At 39.4% G+C, this 15,729-nt stretch overlaps 1 protein-coding gene across 9 annotated transcripts in view; it reads left to right on the top strand.

Moving 5' to 3' along the window:
• ank2b (ankyrin 2b, neuronal) overlaps window positions 1–15,729 on the top strand; it is a 43,904-nt gene that overhangs the window by 11,399 nt on the left and 16,776 nt on the right. For 2 of the 9 annotated variants that reach the window (XM_088408598.1, XM_088408564.1), the window contains exons 2-21: window positions 1,602–1,703; window positions 3,407–3,505; window positions 3,575–3,673; window positions 3,754–3,852; window positions 3,938–4,123; window positions 5,207–5,230; window positions 7,728–7,826; window positions 9,040–9,138; window positions 9,487–9,585; window positions 10,232–10,429; window positions 10,514–10,612; window positions 11,317–11,415; window positions 11,482–11,580; window positions 11,659–11,856; window positions 12,378–12,476; window positions 12,756–12,854; window positions 13,599–13,796; window positions 14,891–14,989; window positions 15,050–15,148; window positions 15,214–15,312. In XM_088408598.1, the coding sequence (XP_088264724.1) occupies window positions 1,602–1,703; window positions 3,407–3,505; window positions 3,575–3,673; window positions 3,754–3,852; window positions 3,938–4,123; window positions 5,207–5,230; window positions 7,728–7,826; window positions 9,040–9,138; window positions 9,487–9,585; window positions 10,232–10,429; window positions 10,514–10,612; window positions 11,317–11,415; window positions 11,482–11,580; window positions 11,659–11,856; window positions 12,378–12,476; window positions 12,756–12,854; window positions 13,599–13,796; window positions 14,891–14,989; window positions 15,050–15,148; window positions 15,214–15,312 (2,292 nt within the window). Of the gene's footprint in view, window positions 1–1,601; window positions 1,704–3,406; window positions 3,506–3,574; window positions 3,674–3,753; window positions 3,853–3,937; window positions 4,124–5,206; window positions 5,231–7,727; window positions 7,827–9,039; window positions 9,139–9,486; window positions 9,586–10,231; window positions 10,430–10,513; window positions 10,613–11,316; window positions 11,416–11,481; window positions 11,581–11,658; window positions 11,857–12,377; window positions 12,477–12,755; window positions 12,855–13,598; window positions 13,797–14,890; window positions 14,990–15,049; window positions 15,149–15,213; window positions 15,313–15,729 lie in introns of those variants that run through there. The other 7 variants (XM_088408574.1, XM_088408582.1, XM_088408616.1 and 4 more) reach the window with 4 other exon arrangements.

Genomic DNA, 15,729 nt, shown 5'->3' with positions numbered 1-15,729 from the left:
GTCACCGTTCAAAATGGCGCCATTTTAAAGCTTTGTTATCATGTGAGTGCTTAAAATATGGTATTTATTGCGCATTTTAGTGCTTAATTCAAGTCTGAATGGATTAGCCATGGGTCCCAAGATTGCTAGTGATGTTAAAGAGAGAAGTAAGAAGATGATTGGTGTGGAAACGAGGCTGGAGATAATTGAGAAACGCAAAGAAGGCTTGGCTAAACTAGGCTACCCTTGCTATGGAATATGGCGATAACAAGCTCTTCATATCACTCAAAGTTAAATAAATCCTTTATATTTTTTGTCTTTACAATGTTATTTAATTGCATACATGTATATGATATATAAGTAGCCCTTACTATACTATTTCCTTACCAGTTTTGAATATGTATAAACAATTCAGATGTTTTTAACCTTACAGATCGCATTACGATTCCCACTGCTATATATATATATATATATATATATATATATATATATATATATATATATATATATATATATATATATGCATGTATGCGTACACACAGATAAGCCGCACTGGACTATAAGCCGCAAGGCTCAAATCCTGAGGAAAATGCTGTGGCTCATAGCCCAAAAAATATGGTATATATGTATGTATGTACTGATAGAAACAAAAACTTGCAAAAATGACAGAATTTATTGTGATAGATTCTGGGAAGATTTATGGTTCCGAAAATTATTATCGTGACAGGCTTACCGACACCACAAACTACATCTCCAGGCTGAGAACCACTGACGAGCGTTTAGTGTCGTTAAAAGTGTTTTCAAAAGCCACATAACATTTAACCTCACCATAAATCAACACCCGTAACACCAGTACTCTGAGATTTCAAAACTTGGTCTCCAGATTCCAGATGTTGCGCCATCCATTTTCTTCTCGATATCCCTCTTATCCCTGATGACTTTGGGTGAAGGATGGAATACCCCCGAGCAGGGGTTGACTTTAGAATCCGAGATGACTGATGACTTCTGACTTGTTTGGCTTCTTGTTTGCGAGCGATAGCAGAGGAGCGGCTCGCAGGGATTTACAGAAGACTTTCCAGATGTTTAGGGGCCTCAGTCTGAAGAGGGGATTGCCAAAACCATGTGGCTTACCACAAAATAACTGACTCCCTTTGTATGACCTCACCCACTCACCATCAGTGACGACGCATCAGCGTCTGAGCCAGGAACTTGTAGTGAAAGACAGGCAGAGAAAATAAATGCTCGTCCATTAAATATTCATACACGGACATCAAATATCAATGCCGTCGCTGTCGGTAATAAGTGAGTCTCAAACACAGCAAGTATTTGATGAACTGGAATTGAATTATTGATACGCAGCTAAATCAACTACGGGACTTTCAGTATATCGAGTGAATGTTATCTATAGTGCACGACGAGTTCACTCCGAAATCGTGACTGGAAAAGCAGACCGCCGCAAACGCTGGGGTTTATTTTGGGATGGGTGCAGTTTCAAGTGTTTCCGAAACTAAAATTAGCACAGGCTTGAACGTCAAAGCCGGCTGCGGAGCTTGTAGTTTGATGATCGGCATCAAAATCCGGCTGGTTGGCTTTGACTTTGAGGAAATCTATCTCTGTTGCAGTCTGACAGCAACACCAGCTTCCTGCGTGCGGCCAGAGCGGGGAACATCGACAAGGTGTTGGAATATCTCAAAGGGGGAGTGGATATCAACACCAGCAATCAGGTAACAACAAAAAAATAAATAAAAATAACACACACATAAATCATACCAGCTCTCATATTTTTGGGTTTGTTGCAGATTTATTTAATTGTCTTTACACTAATATTTAAATAAAAAAAAAAAGAAAGAAAACTATGGGACAGGATGTCTGGACTCTGTAATGACGAATAAATACGTCTTTGGGATTGAATGAGTTGATTTGAATGAACATTGAACAACTTTAAATGATTTAATTTGCCAGCAGCAAAATGATATTGAAAGTGCATCTATAACTAAAGCGTTTTTCATCTATACTGTATTCGCAAATAACCTTGGCTGGTAATTTAACAAACAAAGGCAAGCGGTTCATTAAGTTCGCCGTCAATTCTCCAAAATGATGAAATATAAGGTAGAAAGAATTGATATGAATCTACAGTAGTGAGGGCCTATTTAACCTATTGTTTAACTGTGATAGGACGAGACAAAAATTCTGCTAGACGAAATTGTGTCCACAAGAACGAGTTGATATTTTTTTTTAGAAAATTTTTAATAAATTGTAAAACAATGCCTCGTATTAACATTTTCCAGTTTTCACATTTTTGAAGGAAATACACAAGCAAGAGTGCAAATGTAAACACAATCTGTCACTCAAATGTAAATATAAACAGGGACAAACTTTTTATTATATGCCAATATTTTGCCATGCTTTTTTTTTTTCAACTGCAAAACCAAAATATCACCAAAAACAACAGGAAAAGAAATTAGATCTCTTGCTAGGCATGGTTGAAAAATCTCGTGGTATTCTAATCTCGTCATACAAGATCTTGTACCATCCTTACTAATTGTACTCAGAACAAACCAGTGAGTTTGTTCTTTCTGACAATATCTCCACTAATTTTTCTCTTTTTGTCCTTCCAAGAGTGGGAGTGTCTATTTTTGTTTGTTGAGTCATTTGTTTATCCACGACATGAATCCAACAATCCTCACATATTGTGGCCATAATGAAAAGAAATTTGCCATTGTGTTGTTACAAATTATGGAAATTCCTTATTTTTTTTTTTTAGGATATCATAAAAGAATCAATGGGGAAAAAAACACTAGGGGGCTGAAAGGTCCAGCAGTTGATTAAAACATGTAAAATTTTAATATGCAACAGTTCTGACATTTGTATGTGATTGCAGCTGGATGTGCGAGATTTTATGTGCAAAAATAATCATTATCCAAATTTTGGACTATATAAAACCATTATAATCACAATTTTTGAGATGCACTTTAATGGGATTTATGACATTGATTTTCTTGCGATTTTTGCAACATTCTTTTGAGCGGCAGTCAAACTATGTCAGCAAACAGAAAAATCTTTGTTGACTTGTGTTTCACCTCAAGACAGTAGGTGGCGGTAGAGACCAGTTAAGTGTCATCATCACGTCACATACTACAAAGACAGACTACCATTTTTTCAATTTTTTTGTGAGTGATAAATTTAACCTACATGTGTATGGATACAAGTGATGCCACTGAACAATTTGTGTGGTTGAAGGAAAAAAAAATCATAAATAAAGGTAATTACTATGCCTTTAAAAGCATTTACAAAATTAGAGACAAAATGCATCTTGTATAGTTTGCAAAGTGTGTGCACAATGGTTAAGGCTCCATACAAATGCACACTCGGACTGGAAACAACAATCCTATGATACGTTTTTTTTTTTTTTTTGTTGTTTTTTCAGAATGGGCTTAATGCACTGCACCTGGCAGCCAAGGAGGGCCACGTCGAGCTTGTGGAGGAGCTGCTGGAAAGAGGGGTTGCCTTGAATTCTGCAACAAAGGTGTGGGAAACTCCATTTTTTTTCTCTTGAAAGTCAAACTGATGATCTGACCAAAGTTTACGCTCTTAGAAAGGAAACACAGCTCTGCACATTTCCTCTCTGGCCGGCCAGACCGAAGTGGTGAAGATTCTGGTCAAACAAGGCGCTGACATCAACACACAGTCTCAAGTGAGTCTTCCGGACCTGGACCTTGTTCTTTCCAATGTGGCCTTTGTTGGTTGTAACCCCTTCTATGTGTTCATATGCAGAATGGATTCACTCCTCTTTACATGGCTGCCCAGGAGAATCACCTGGATGTGGTGCGATACCTCCTGGACAACGGTGGCAACCAGAGCACCGCCACAGAAGTGAGGAGAAACGTCCTAGTTTCGAAAAGAAGCATCATTAGGCTTGTTTTTGCTAACGCATGCTTCTCTCGCTGATGGCCGTCAGGATGGCTTCACCCCCCTGGCCATTGCGCTTCAGCAGGGTCACAACCAAGTGGTTTCAATCCTGTTGGAGAACGATACGAAAGGGAAGGTCCGATTGCCGGCTTTGCATATCGCGGCCCGCAAAGACGATACCAAATCGGCGGCCCTGCTTCTCCAGAACGACCACAACGCTGATGTCCAGTCCAAGGTATTGCAGAGAGTCTGTTTGTAGATATTTGGTCAGTCCAGAACGCTGTAGTAGTTGTAGTCTCGAGATCAGTCTTGGTTTTTAGACCACTTTTTAAGGGTCTCACTCTTGGAATCCAAGGCATATTTTACCCTGTCTTTTCTCGGTCTCGAACAGGGAGACATCATTTTGGTTCAGGAAAAAACACTAATGCCAATATAAATGTTAATGTACTAGGAAGCTTGATAACATCCCGGTAAAAACTATTCTTTAAACTATGGCTGCACTGTTGATCGAGTTTTAAGCGCGATCACGATATTGGCTGCTACGATTAATTAAGATCAGCCACGGCGACATTAACAGAAGTCAAGCACTTCTTTTGATTACAAGCACGACCACTAGAGGGCAATGTTTCACACGTTTGCATTACAAAAGCCTCTAATTTTCCCACACGATACATTATGATTTTGTCAGTGTGAAATTTCATTGAGTTGTCATTGAGTTGATTCCTAATATGTACAGTGCTAGCTGTCAATTGAGACCCATTTTGAAAAATCCCATTGGAAAAAAATTGGAATAAATTTGGTTACATCAAAATTTGCACAGTCTGCCCAACTTTGCTACTATGGGTTTGACCGTGCTACAATAATTGACTGTATTGCCAAAAGTAGTAATAATTTAATACTGTATTTTTTGCACCATAAGGTGTATATTTTGCACTATGAGCCTTCAGATTTCTCAAAAACTAACAGCTTCTATTCTATGCGCCTTATAATGCGGTGCGCCTTATACATGAAAACAGTTTTAAAATAGGCCTTTCATTGAAGACGGGCCTTATAATTTGGTGTGCCTTAGTGCGTAAAATACGGTACGTGACTACTAAGGACAATTGCTAATTAAATCGCCTATACAAAATAGGCATGACAGTTACAACGAAGTATTACTTGATTTGTTTTTATTGCTGGAGCCAAAACTGTACCGGTGAAGTTCAATGTTTGCACTATGATAGCTACTGGCACACTTTCGCACCGATATTTTGAAGCTCACCTGGCTGAAGTCACATATGAGCACTGATATTTTCCTTCATCATGTTCCCCGCTTCAGATGATGGTCAATAGAACTACTGAGGTATACGGTGTCTTTTTGTTTTGACTGCCTCACAGCTTGATTTATTTTCTGCCACATTCCACAGCGCTGTATTAAATAATAAGCATCACTTTGGTTTGCTGTTCACCACTGTTGTCTTTGGCCTCAATTGCATGGCCACGCCTCTCTGTTTTCTGTGTTGTTTTTATGATCATATTTTCTCAAGATGCCTTTTAAATTTTTGCAACTAAACGCTAACAAGTGACCACTTACTAAATATTAACATGCCTTTATTTATTTATTTATTTATTTATTTTTCAAAGGAAAGCCCTTTTAATATACCTTGTGTTATTTTACATTGGTATGCTGCATGCTTTATAAGTAGTATGTGAAAATGAGGGTTGCCAAAATTAAAGTCGAACTTACAAAAGATGTCTTCAGAATAAATGTCATTTATTTTAGGAATTACTTAAATATTAAAAAAGTAAGATAATCAAAAACAGTTAACTTTTGAAGAGAATGCTCAATTGTATTTGAGATTTTACTGGTAGTGTATGTGACAGATTAAGTTTTGACAAATTTAGACGAATGTTCATGAAACTGTCTTTTGTAGTTGTAGGGCAGGCAGTCATAAATGAGAACTGACATCCATCATTTGAGTATCACGTAAAGCATGATAATGCCATCCAGTGGACATGATTGGTAATTGCACTCTCATTCCCTGCATTCCCTCAGTTGTGGGATAATATTATAGCCTAGGATGAAACCCCTTAGCAGGCTTATTTTCGTGTTACACTTATATTAATGTGTTGTGTTTCAATTGCAGAGTAACTGTAGAACCACTGATATCGTGTTTACTTTAAATACAAAAACAGAAACAAAGACTTAGTATGAGTACAGACAGAATTAGACCAGCACCTCATGAATGACGGACCAGAAAAAAAAAAGTCAAATTTCGCCCTCTGATGGTGGCGGAAGGTTGGGCAAAAATACACCAACGGACTGAGGATTACAATTTCATCTCGCTTGAAAAACTGACGGACTGACGATGACGGAAAGGGGGCGGGGCTTTGACAAATGACAAATGTCGTGAGTTGCCACCTCCGTGTTTGAACATATTTGAGAGTACGTTTGAATGTATTTAGGTTTCTTCCAATGTATTTACAAGTACTGTAAATTTTACATGCAGCATTTTTGTTGAAAAATCTTTGAAGGTATTTTCAAACCTACTTGTAAGCTAACTCTTAAAAACACAGTATTTTTTCCCATAATGCTATGCGGTCTGCTTATTGAAACCTTTTGGCGTCATACAAACAAATGGTGTTTTTAGCATTTAGCCCACAAGCACTTGCAAATAGGTTTGAATGTACTTGTAAACAAGTTTGAATGATTTTACTCGATTAAAAGTGCTTACTTCGCTACATCACTTCACAAACTGCAATTTTGTAGGCATATACATCTCATGCAAAACTTTAAGTGGACATTTGAAAAAAATTATCACCTCAAAACTGCATTTAGTCATATTTTGCCCATTTAAAATTTGTTTGTAAATCGATTAGCCTTGGCAGCCCTCTTTAGCTAGCTCAGGTTTCTTACTGGCACCTGCATGCACACGCCCTTCCTTGATTTGGCACCGTTTTGTGTTTGATGATTGTGCAACGTTTTGAAAGCATCACATTAGTCACTGAGCACTTTTGTAAACAACTTTTTCACATTAAATCGGACCAAAACGTACAGAATGGCAAGGTAAGGCAGACATTTCACAACTACTCCAAACTGCTGTGTAATCTAACATTTCTTGACACCAATTCTCATTACTAATGCTAATATCTTGATGATATGAAGTCAACATTTATTTTTGGTTTATTAATTTAAAAAAAAATAATAAACTTCCACTTTGTCTACTCTTCTTGTATGAATGCTGGGAGGACCCGGATTAAAGCACGAATCTAGGAATTTGTTTCAAAATTCGGACTTCTCAGAGGTCTGTGGTCTACATGTTTTTACTTAACATTGATTTTAGAATTAAAATGGCCAACATTTATTAGAACTCACTGCAGCCGTCTTCATTTTCTGTTTGTGGGTCTTGCTGCTCTCAGATTTGTATGGAAAAACGCATACTCTATTGGGTCTAAATCTGAGTTTTTTTGTTCCACTTCCAAGACAAACCTGAAGGCAACAAACCTCACAAAAAGCAGCAACTGAACACATCTGCAGTGCTGGTTGAAATTTTTCCTCAGCATTCATGCAATTTCTGAGGAGAATCTCAATTTTTGTTTCAATATAATTTGTTCCCGTCTATTTTATAACGATTGTAATATTGCTTGCCCGTTACTCATGTTTTTCCTGCATTGTGTTTCCCATCTATAACTTTGGAGTGATCGTGAACGAAAGCCTGCATGAAGTGTTGCTTTTATTTGTTTCTTACCTGTGATTTGATTTCCTAATTTCACACCTGATGGCATTTGATTCCGACGCATGCATGCTGTGAATGATGTGCTTGTTTTCACATCTTTTTCCTTTCATTGCTGCACTCTAGAGTGGATTCACCCCGCTGCATATCGCTGCTCACTATGGGAACGTCAACGTGGCCACGCTTCTCCTGAACCGAGGGGCAGCTGTGGACTTCCTTGCCCGGGTAAGACCCGAAAAAAACGCTGATTCCCAACCACTGTCAAATCATCAGATTTTGTGAAAATTAAGGCCTTCAATTGCTTTACAAAGTGAATTACCGGTAAATACAATATCCGGGGCATTCAAATTTTAATAGAATGGGTGAGAAAAATTCGAGATTCAAGAGTTTTATTGTCATATGCATAGCAATACCACACAATGAAATTCTTATTCTGTTTACTTCCCCGAGCAGACTACATTCCATAATTGAGCAAATAATAAGGTAGGCAATAAAACTAAACAAAAAACAGTAATAAAGCAATAAGGGCAATAATAATGACTCACTAATAATTGAATAAAACACTGACATTCTAGATGTATTTGGATTATTTACATAAATAATATGTGACTTCTGGTGTACAGCTGTCAATAAGTCAAAACTCGCAATATGTAATTGGGGGAACGAGTAATTTACAAGAAACAAAATGAGCAGAGTCCATGAATCATTTCATGTTCTAATTAGATTGCTCTTAATTTGAACGATTTTTTTTTGTTCCCATTATCATTGTCCAACATTTAACCAAAATGAAACCTAGTGGAGAAAATACCCTAAAATGAATTTACGACTCAATGTTTCACACACCTTTTAGTCATAAAGTAAATATTTTTAACTTCAAGTAACTATGAATTTATCAGAGAACCACAATCATATTCAGTAAACATCATTTTCCACTTTTATTAAATAAGAACACCATTAAAAACCTGGGGGGAAAAAAACTATCGTACATTTCGAACAGATTTAATGTGTGATTAGATTTCCAATTCTACAATTACAATTTGAGTCTTTTGGCTGTTGGGAAATGAACTTCGAGACTGAAAGGGAATTGTTTTTTGTGTGTATTTATGTATATATATATATATAAATATATATATATATATATATATATATATATATATATATATATATATATATATATATATATATATATATATATATATATATATATATATATATATATATATATATATATATGTATTTAATACAATGGGCACATTTTACCTGTCATTATAGCTCCTGTTAGGTTTCAAAAATCCCATTTAATTGAATATTTTGATTGGATTTTACTTTTGGAGGGCATCATATAGTACAGTATTGTAAACATTTCAGATGATTCGGACTTTTCGATCTGAAAAAGGAGTTTTCAGTTGTGAAACAGCAACGTTTCCCTCCCTTGCAGAATGGCATCACTCCGCTTCACGTTGCATCCAAGCGAGGAAACACCAACATGGTTTGCCTGCTGCTGGATCGTGGCTCTCAGATCGACGCCAAAACAAGGGTGAGTGCGTCAATCAATATGCGCAACTGTCTGTCATGATACACTGTCAAATGTTTCATTATTACTGCGGGAAAGTGCATTAAATCCCATGACGATGCCCGCTATCCATTAAGCTATTTCATCATGTTATAATGTACAGGCAGACTCAATTTACAGGCTGAGTCTATCCTCCCCAGGGGAGGCGTTTATGAGATTTGTCATCCGCCACAAATTCCAAATATAACGTTTTGTTTTCACTGGCTATTTTTGAGCGATACATTTTTTACGGCGCTCGTCTTCCGTAAAAGTGGGTCGTAGCAAATTGATGAATGGAACCTGTGCCCTAAATACATACGTTCTTTCTTGTAGGATGGCCTTACCCCGCTGCACTGCGCAGCCCGGAGTGGACACGACACAGCTGTTGAACTTCTTCTGGAGAGAGGGGCACCTTTGCTTGCCAGGACCAAGGTATCGTTTGCACATATTTACAGCACAGCTGCTCAAACATTCACATTCACACAGCTGTGCAGTCATGCTCATTTTAGCTCATTCTGTACTACTTCCATTATTTTCCAGAAAATGGTAAAAATGCTACAAAACAGTCCTAATACCTTGTAATTTCTCTAGATTACACTTAAGAAGTACAAGTAATCAAATTTTAATCACGGTCATGCCTGCCACAATTAATTAAGCTGATCTTTGGCGAAATTAACATTTAAAAAGCTGTCTGCCTTATGTACGGTACATGTCAAATCAAGCACTTTGTCATCCTAGCACCAGGGGGCAATGTTTCCCACATGTTTGCATGATAAGTTAATTTTCAAGAAACATGTTGTAAGGATGAAAAGCTATAATATTGTAAAACAAAAATCAGAAAATGTAATTCCTGGGGAATAATTCAAGGAAGCAATATAAAGGCAGACTTTTAACAGTATAATTAAAGTCGAATTTGAACTAAATTTGGCAAAAATTAATGAGGGTGCATAGCAAAAAAAACAAAAAAAAACAAGTAATTTCCTGGATGAAATTGTACATTTACTTGTCACACAATGCTTATAGAGTCAGAATTTAAAAGGGAGCAAAACTTGATTTTGTTTGGTTCACTGTTCCCCAGAATGGGCTGTCTCCCCTTCACATGGCGGCCCAAGGCGATCACGTGGAATGCGTCAAACATCTTCTGCAGCACAAGGCGCCCATCGGCGACGTCACCTTGGACTACCTGACCGCTCTCCACGTGGCGGCCCACTGCGGCCACTACAGAGTCACCAAGCTGCTTTTGGACAAGAGGGCCAACCCTAACGCCCGGGCATTGGTACCACCATTTGTTCTTACCTTCTCAGTTGAAATCATTTAGTCACCCGCAGGAGCCATTCAAACATTTTCATTCATGCCACAGAATGGCTTTACTCCCTTACACATCGCCTGTAAGAAGAACCGGGTCAAAGTCATGGAGCTGCTGGTCAAATACGGAGCATCAATCCAGGCTGTTACGGAGGTACTTCATGAACAAATACTGCATTTTTACTGAAGAGTACTGCCTTAAATTAGGGATGGTCCGATCCCATGACTGGATTGATCATGGTCTTCATCAATGGGGAGGAATGAGTTCACATATTTAATGTTTGCGCAGTTAAAATGGATCATTGACGTCTATAGCCGTCAATGGCAGTGAACGAGTTCACATATTCACTGTTGGCAAGTTAAAATGAATCCTTGATGTACGGCTGTTAGATTTTGCCCAACAAGAAAATCCTTATTACTTTCTGTCATATTCAATTCCTTCACATAATAAATGCTAGCCCCGTTAAAGTTGATCTTTGACGTCTATAGCCGTCAATGGCAGCGAACGGGTTCACATGTTCAATGCTAGCCCAGTTAAAATTAATCTATGACGTCTGTAGCCGTCAATGGCAGTGAACGGCTTCACATGTTCACTGCTAGCTTAGTTAAAATAAATCTTTGACGTCTATAGCCATCAATGGCAGTAAACAGGTTCACATGTTTACTGCTAGCCCATTTAAAATAAATATTTGACGTGTATAGCCGTCAATGGCAGTGAACGAGTTCACATGTTCAATGCTAGCCCAGTAAAATAAATATTTGACGTCTATAGCTGTCAATGGCTAACAAGGTTGCCAGGATGAGTCCACTTCATATAAATTCACGTGTTTGGGGGGTTATTTTCTATCGTGTGTGCAGTCCGGTTTGACGCCCATCCACGTGGCAGCCTTCATGGGTCACCTCAATATCGTCCTGCTGCTACTGCAAAACGGAGCCTCTCCAGACAGGAGCAACATTGTGAGTGAAACGGCTCGCATCGGTTTCACCGCCGCAATGACGTAATACCTGAAACCTGCTGTTCAGCGTGGCGAAACATCCTTACACATGGCGGCCAGGGCCGGTCAGGTGGAGGTGGTTCGTTGTCTGCTGAGGAACGGTGCAATGGTAGACGCCAGGGCCCGGGTGAGTCTTCTTTTACAAAATGTCGTCAAAAGACGGTGGTATTACCATGAGTTTCTTCTTGTGTTGCGTGGCGTTCAGGAGGATCAGACCCCCCTGCACATCGCGGCCCGCCTGGGCAAAACGGAGATCGTCCAGCTACTGCTCCAACACATGGCCCACCCTGATGCGGCTACAGCCAATGGCTACACTCCCCTTCACATCGCCGCCAAGGAGGGCCAGCTGGAGACCGCTTCGGTTCTTCTGGAAGCGGGGGCTTCGCACTCGCTGGCCACAAAGGTGCGGAGAGGGTCCATTGACCCTAGCATAGATGCCCTTTGTTGGTTCAACCAATCAGATGTTCAATTCACCTGCCAACATTTGCATCAATGTTTTTCCATCATCTGGCTGTTTGATCTGAGCAGAACTGTTCAACTAGCAAAACTTGTCTATGGCACCAAAACGTGAAGCTGACAGTGTGAAGTAAACATTTTGACTCGGAAACTCGTTTGAATATACAGTACAGGTGGACCCCCGTGTTACAGCGTCCCTGGCTTACTTTTTTTTCATGTTGCAATGTGGATTACGGAGTTTTTTTCGTCCCCTCTGTTTCGTCCCCTGAGTTTCTTTCGTCTCCCGCAGCTCCGCACTTCTCTACTGTTGCAGCTTACAAAGACTTCATTCATAATATTGCTTAGGATTAATTTATTTTTTAAGGCGCACATGCCAAATACTTAGCATTAGCACCAGTATATTTGTTTGTGCAAGGGATGGACACTTAATAAGTAATCAATTGACGGTCTTTGGTATATTTTCTGCAGAAAGGATTTACTCCCCTTCATGTTGCCTCAAAGTACGGAAGCCTGGATGTGGCCAAACTTCTGTTGCAGCGCTGCGCGCCGCCTGATTCTGCAGGAAAGGTTAGCATTGAAGATAAGCTTTGCTAAAATGTGTGCCATTATTTGTGGCTGATTCAACTTGTGTAGAGGAAATAACGTGCTGGGGAAAAAAGGTTTTGAAGCTTTGTTGGTATCAAGTGAAAAAAAGCAAATCCCGGAAGAGGGAAAAACACAAAAAGCGAAGCTTGTTTTCAGAAATGTCATTTGCATTTGCATTATGAGCAAAAAATGACACATTTTATGTAAATAAGGTCATTTAAAAAATACAAAAGCTTTCATAATACCTTGATTTTCTCATAGAATGGCCTCACCCCGCTCCATGTCGCAGCACATTATGACAACCAGAAGGTGGCGCTTCTGCTTCTGGACAAAGGAGCGTCCCCTCACTCCGTTGCCAAGGTGAGACTTCAAATTCAAGTGTGCTGCTTTGCATTTCTTTGAATTAGCGATGAGGTTAAGCCTTGGTAAGCTTCAGCGGTGGGAGTAAGTTACGTGGTCATCACTCTTAAGTCTTTACCTTCAGGTTTTCTGCAAGTACCAAATGACAACACTATGTAGACAAAATTTGCCAAGTTGAGTTTTTGAGCGTAATAACCAAGCCTCAAATTCTAAGATTGCTGTCAACTGCTTTTCAAACATGGCAGCGCAATCAATAGCACATCCGCCTCACAGTTAAAGGGACCCGAGTTCAAAACCCCCTGGCTTCGGCTTTCCTGTGTGGAGTTTGCATGTTCTCCCCGAGCCTGTGTGGTTCTCTCCGGGCACTCTGGCTTCCTCCCACACTCTAAAAACATGTGTGGCAGGTGTATTGGACATGCTAAATTGTCCTTGGGTGTGATTGGGTGCATGTATGGTTGTTTGTCTCTGTGTGCCCGCCGCGATAGGCACCAGCAAGCCTGCGACCCTTGTGAGGATAAGCGGCTTCAAAACCTAAGATTTCCGTCAACTGATTTTCAAATACAAAAATGCAACATTTTTCAAGGCATAAAACTCGTCAAGTTGAATATTTCGCCGGTCATAGCTAAGCCCCAGTTTCTAAAATTGCCGTCTTAAATCTGGCTCAAGTCCTCCACCTCTGGTAAACTTCACTTACAAAAGAATGTGAAATGTATTAGTTTCAGGTCCTGTGTCTTTCTGATTCAGAATGGTTACACCCCTCTCCACATTGTGGCCAAAAAGAACCAAACGGACATCGCGACAGTGCTACTGAACTATGGTGCCGAAACCAACGTCCTGACCAAACAGGGCGTCGCGCCACTCCATTTGGCATCGGAGGAGGGCCACGCTGACATGGCCGCCTTGCTCCTCAGTAAAGGAGCTCATGTCAACGCCCCCACTAAGGTACTGTGTGGACTGTTGTGTTTTGGATTCATAAATGTTGGGAAACACTGGATTAGCATGAAGACTGACGACATGTTAGCATTCTGTGGTCATACCATAAGATTAGGGGGACCAAACATCCTGTTTTAACCTGGACAATCGAGATGTTGAGTCTTGTTCCAAGTCCTGATGGATTTTGTCAGCGCCATTGATGTCCCATGTTTTGTTGTTTATATGTTTTGGTTTTTTTCTTTTACGTTCAGCAAGCCAATTGTTTGAGTTTTGCGCATGTCAATCATACAGTTGTTTTGGGACTTTATACAAGCAATTAAACAATAATTTACACGTTTCCTTTCACTTTGGCGTCATACTAAAGCTACTTCCTGCTCCCGTGTCAATGAATCATGGGAAATGAAATCAAACTATGGTAAGTTGAGTTTTCCGATGGCGTGTTTCCGATGCGGAACAGCGAGGTATCTTGTCCCAGTAGATTTTAGAATTTATATACAAGCTTCTGCAAAAAATAATAAATAAACTGCTCCTATTCAAAGATCAGTAGCTACACTGAGAAGAAAAAGAAAGCTAGGACTTCACTCATTCACACGGCTGACTGTAGATGCGTTCAATGACCATTTGCACAATAGGACATCCCAAAAATCAATATAAATACTAATTCAATGCACCAAACAGCAATGACTACTCCATGAGCACATTGCAGTGGGTCCATGAAAACATTTTATTATTTATTTGACTGACTCAGAATATCAGAATAGACGTGTCAACTCAAGTTGAAAGGAAAGGGGCTACAAATACAAAATACCAAAAAAAAAGTTGGATCATGGTGAGTGCATCAACCAGTTTAGCGCTTTTGAACTCTCACCCAACATAGAATTTAGCATTAGCTAAAGTAATAGCACAACCACCGGTCACCAGATTGACTAGCGATTAAACTTTTTATCAATAGTTCCAATTATTTGCATATTTCATTTCCAGCATGCAAACAGCTTGCTTGTTTTGTTTGCCTAAGCTGTTTTCATACCAACTTTTAATGACTTTCTGTGAAAAAAAAACACACACTACAGTTGATTGATGAGTGTTTGTTTTGTGCTCTCCAGTGTGGCCTAACCGCCCTTCATTTAGCAGCGCAGGATGATAAGGTTGCTGTTGCAGAGATCCTTGCCAGAAATGGCGCCAACCTCAACCAGCAGACCAAGGTAAGACTCTAAAAACGTGTTTAAAATTTGGAATATTAACGACAATCTTGCACATTGCAGCTTGGCTATACTCCTCTAATCGTGGCATGTCACTACGGAAACACCAAGATAGTCAACTTCCTGCTTCAAAATGGCGCCAATGTGACATTAAAGACCAAGGTACTAAGTCCGTAACGAGTTGGTGTGAATTTTTGGATGCAACTCAAAATTCAATGTTCTCACAGAATGGATACAGTCCTCTTCATCAGGCGGCCCAGCAAGGCAACACGCACATCATCAACTTATTGTTGCAATATGGTGCCAAGCCAAATGCTGTCACTGTGGTAAGTTCATGCGCACTCAAAAAAACAGCATGATCCAAAATAATCCAATTAGGGGGGAAAAAAATAGGCCTATTTACTAATCAATTCAATCCGACCCAACTTTCTGTTATTTTTTACAAAGCAACCAAAGATCTTTTATCCAAAACAATTTTCTATAATTGGGTCGAATTGACCTAGAATGTCGTGTTTTTTTTTTAAATTGCTTTTAGATTGTTAGGTGTAACTGACCCAAACAGCGGGGCTGTCCCTTTTGGACCCACAATATGGTTGTTCTTCATTCGAACCAACTTTTGTTATTAAATATCCAACCTTAATAATGAGGTTGTTCCCATTTTGGGGTGATGGGCCCGTTTCAAAATGAACATCAAATAATATATGGACGTCAATGGAATTAGCGCAACTTTATTTTGAAGGTGG

This window comes from Hippichthys cyanospilos, chromosome 1 (genome assembly GCF_059441005.1).
Source record: "Hippichthys cyanospilos isolate Australia breed blue-spotted pipefish chromosome 1, RoL_Hcya_1.0, whole genome shotgun sequence".
Lineage (NCBI taxonomy): Eukaryota > Metazoa > Chordata > Actinopteri > Syngnathiformes > Syngnathidae > Hippichthys > Hippichthys cyanospilos.
This window is presented reverse-complemented; position numbering and strand designations above follow the sequence as displayed.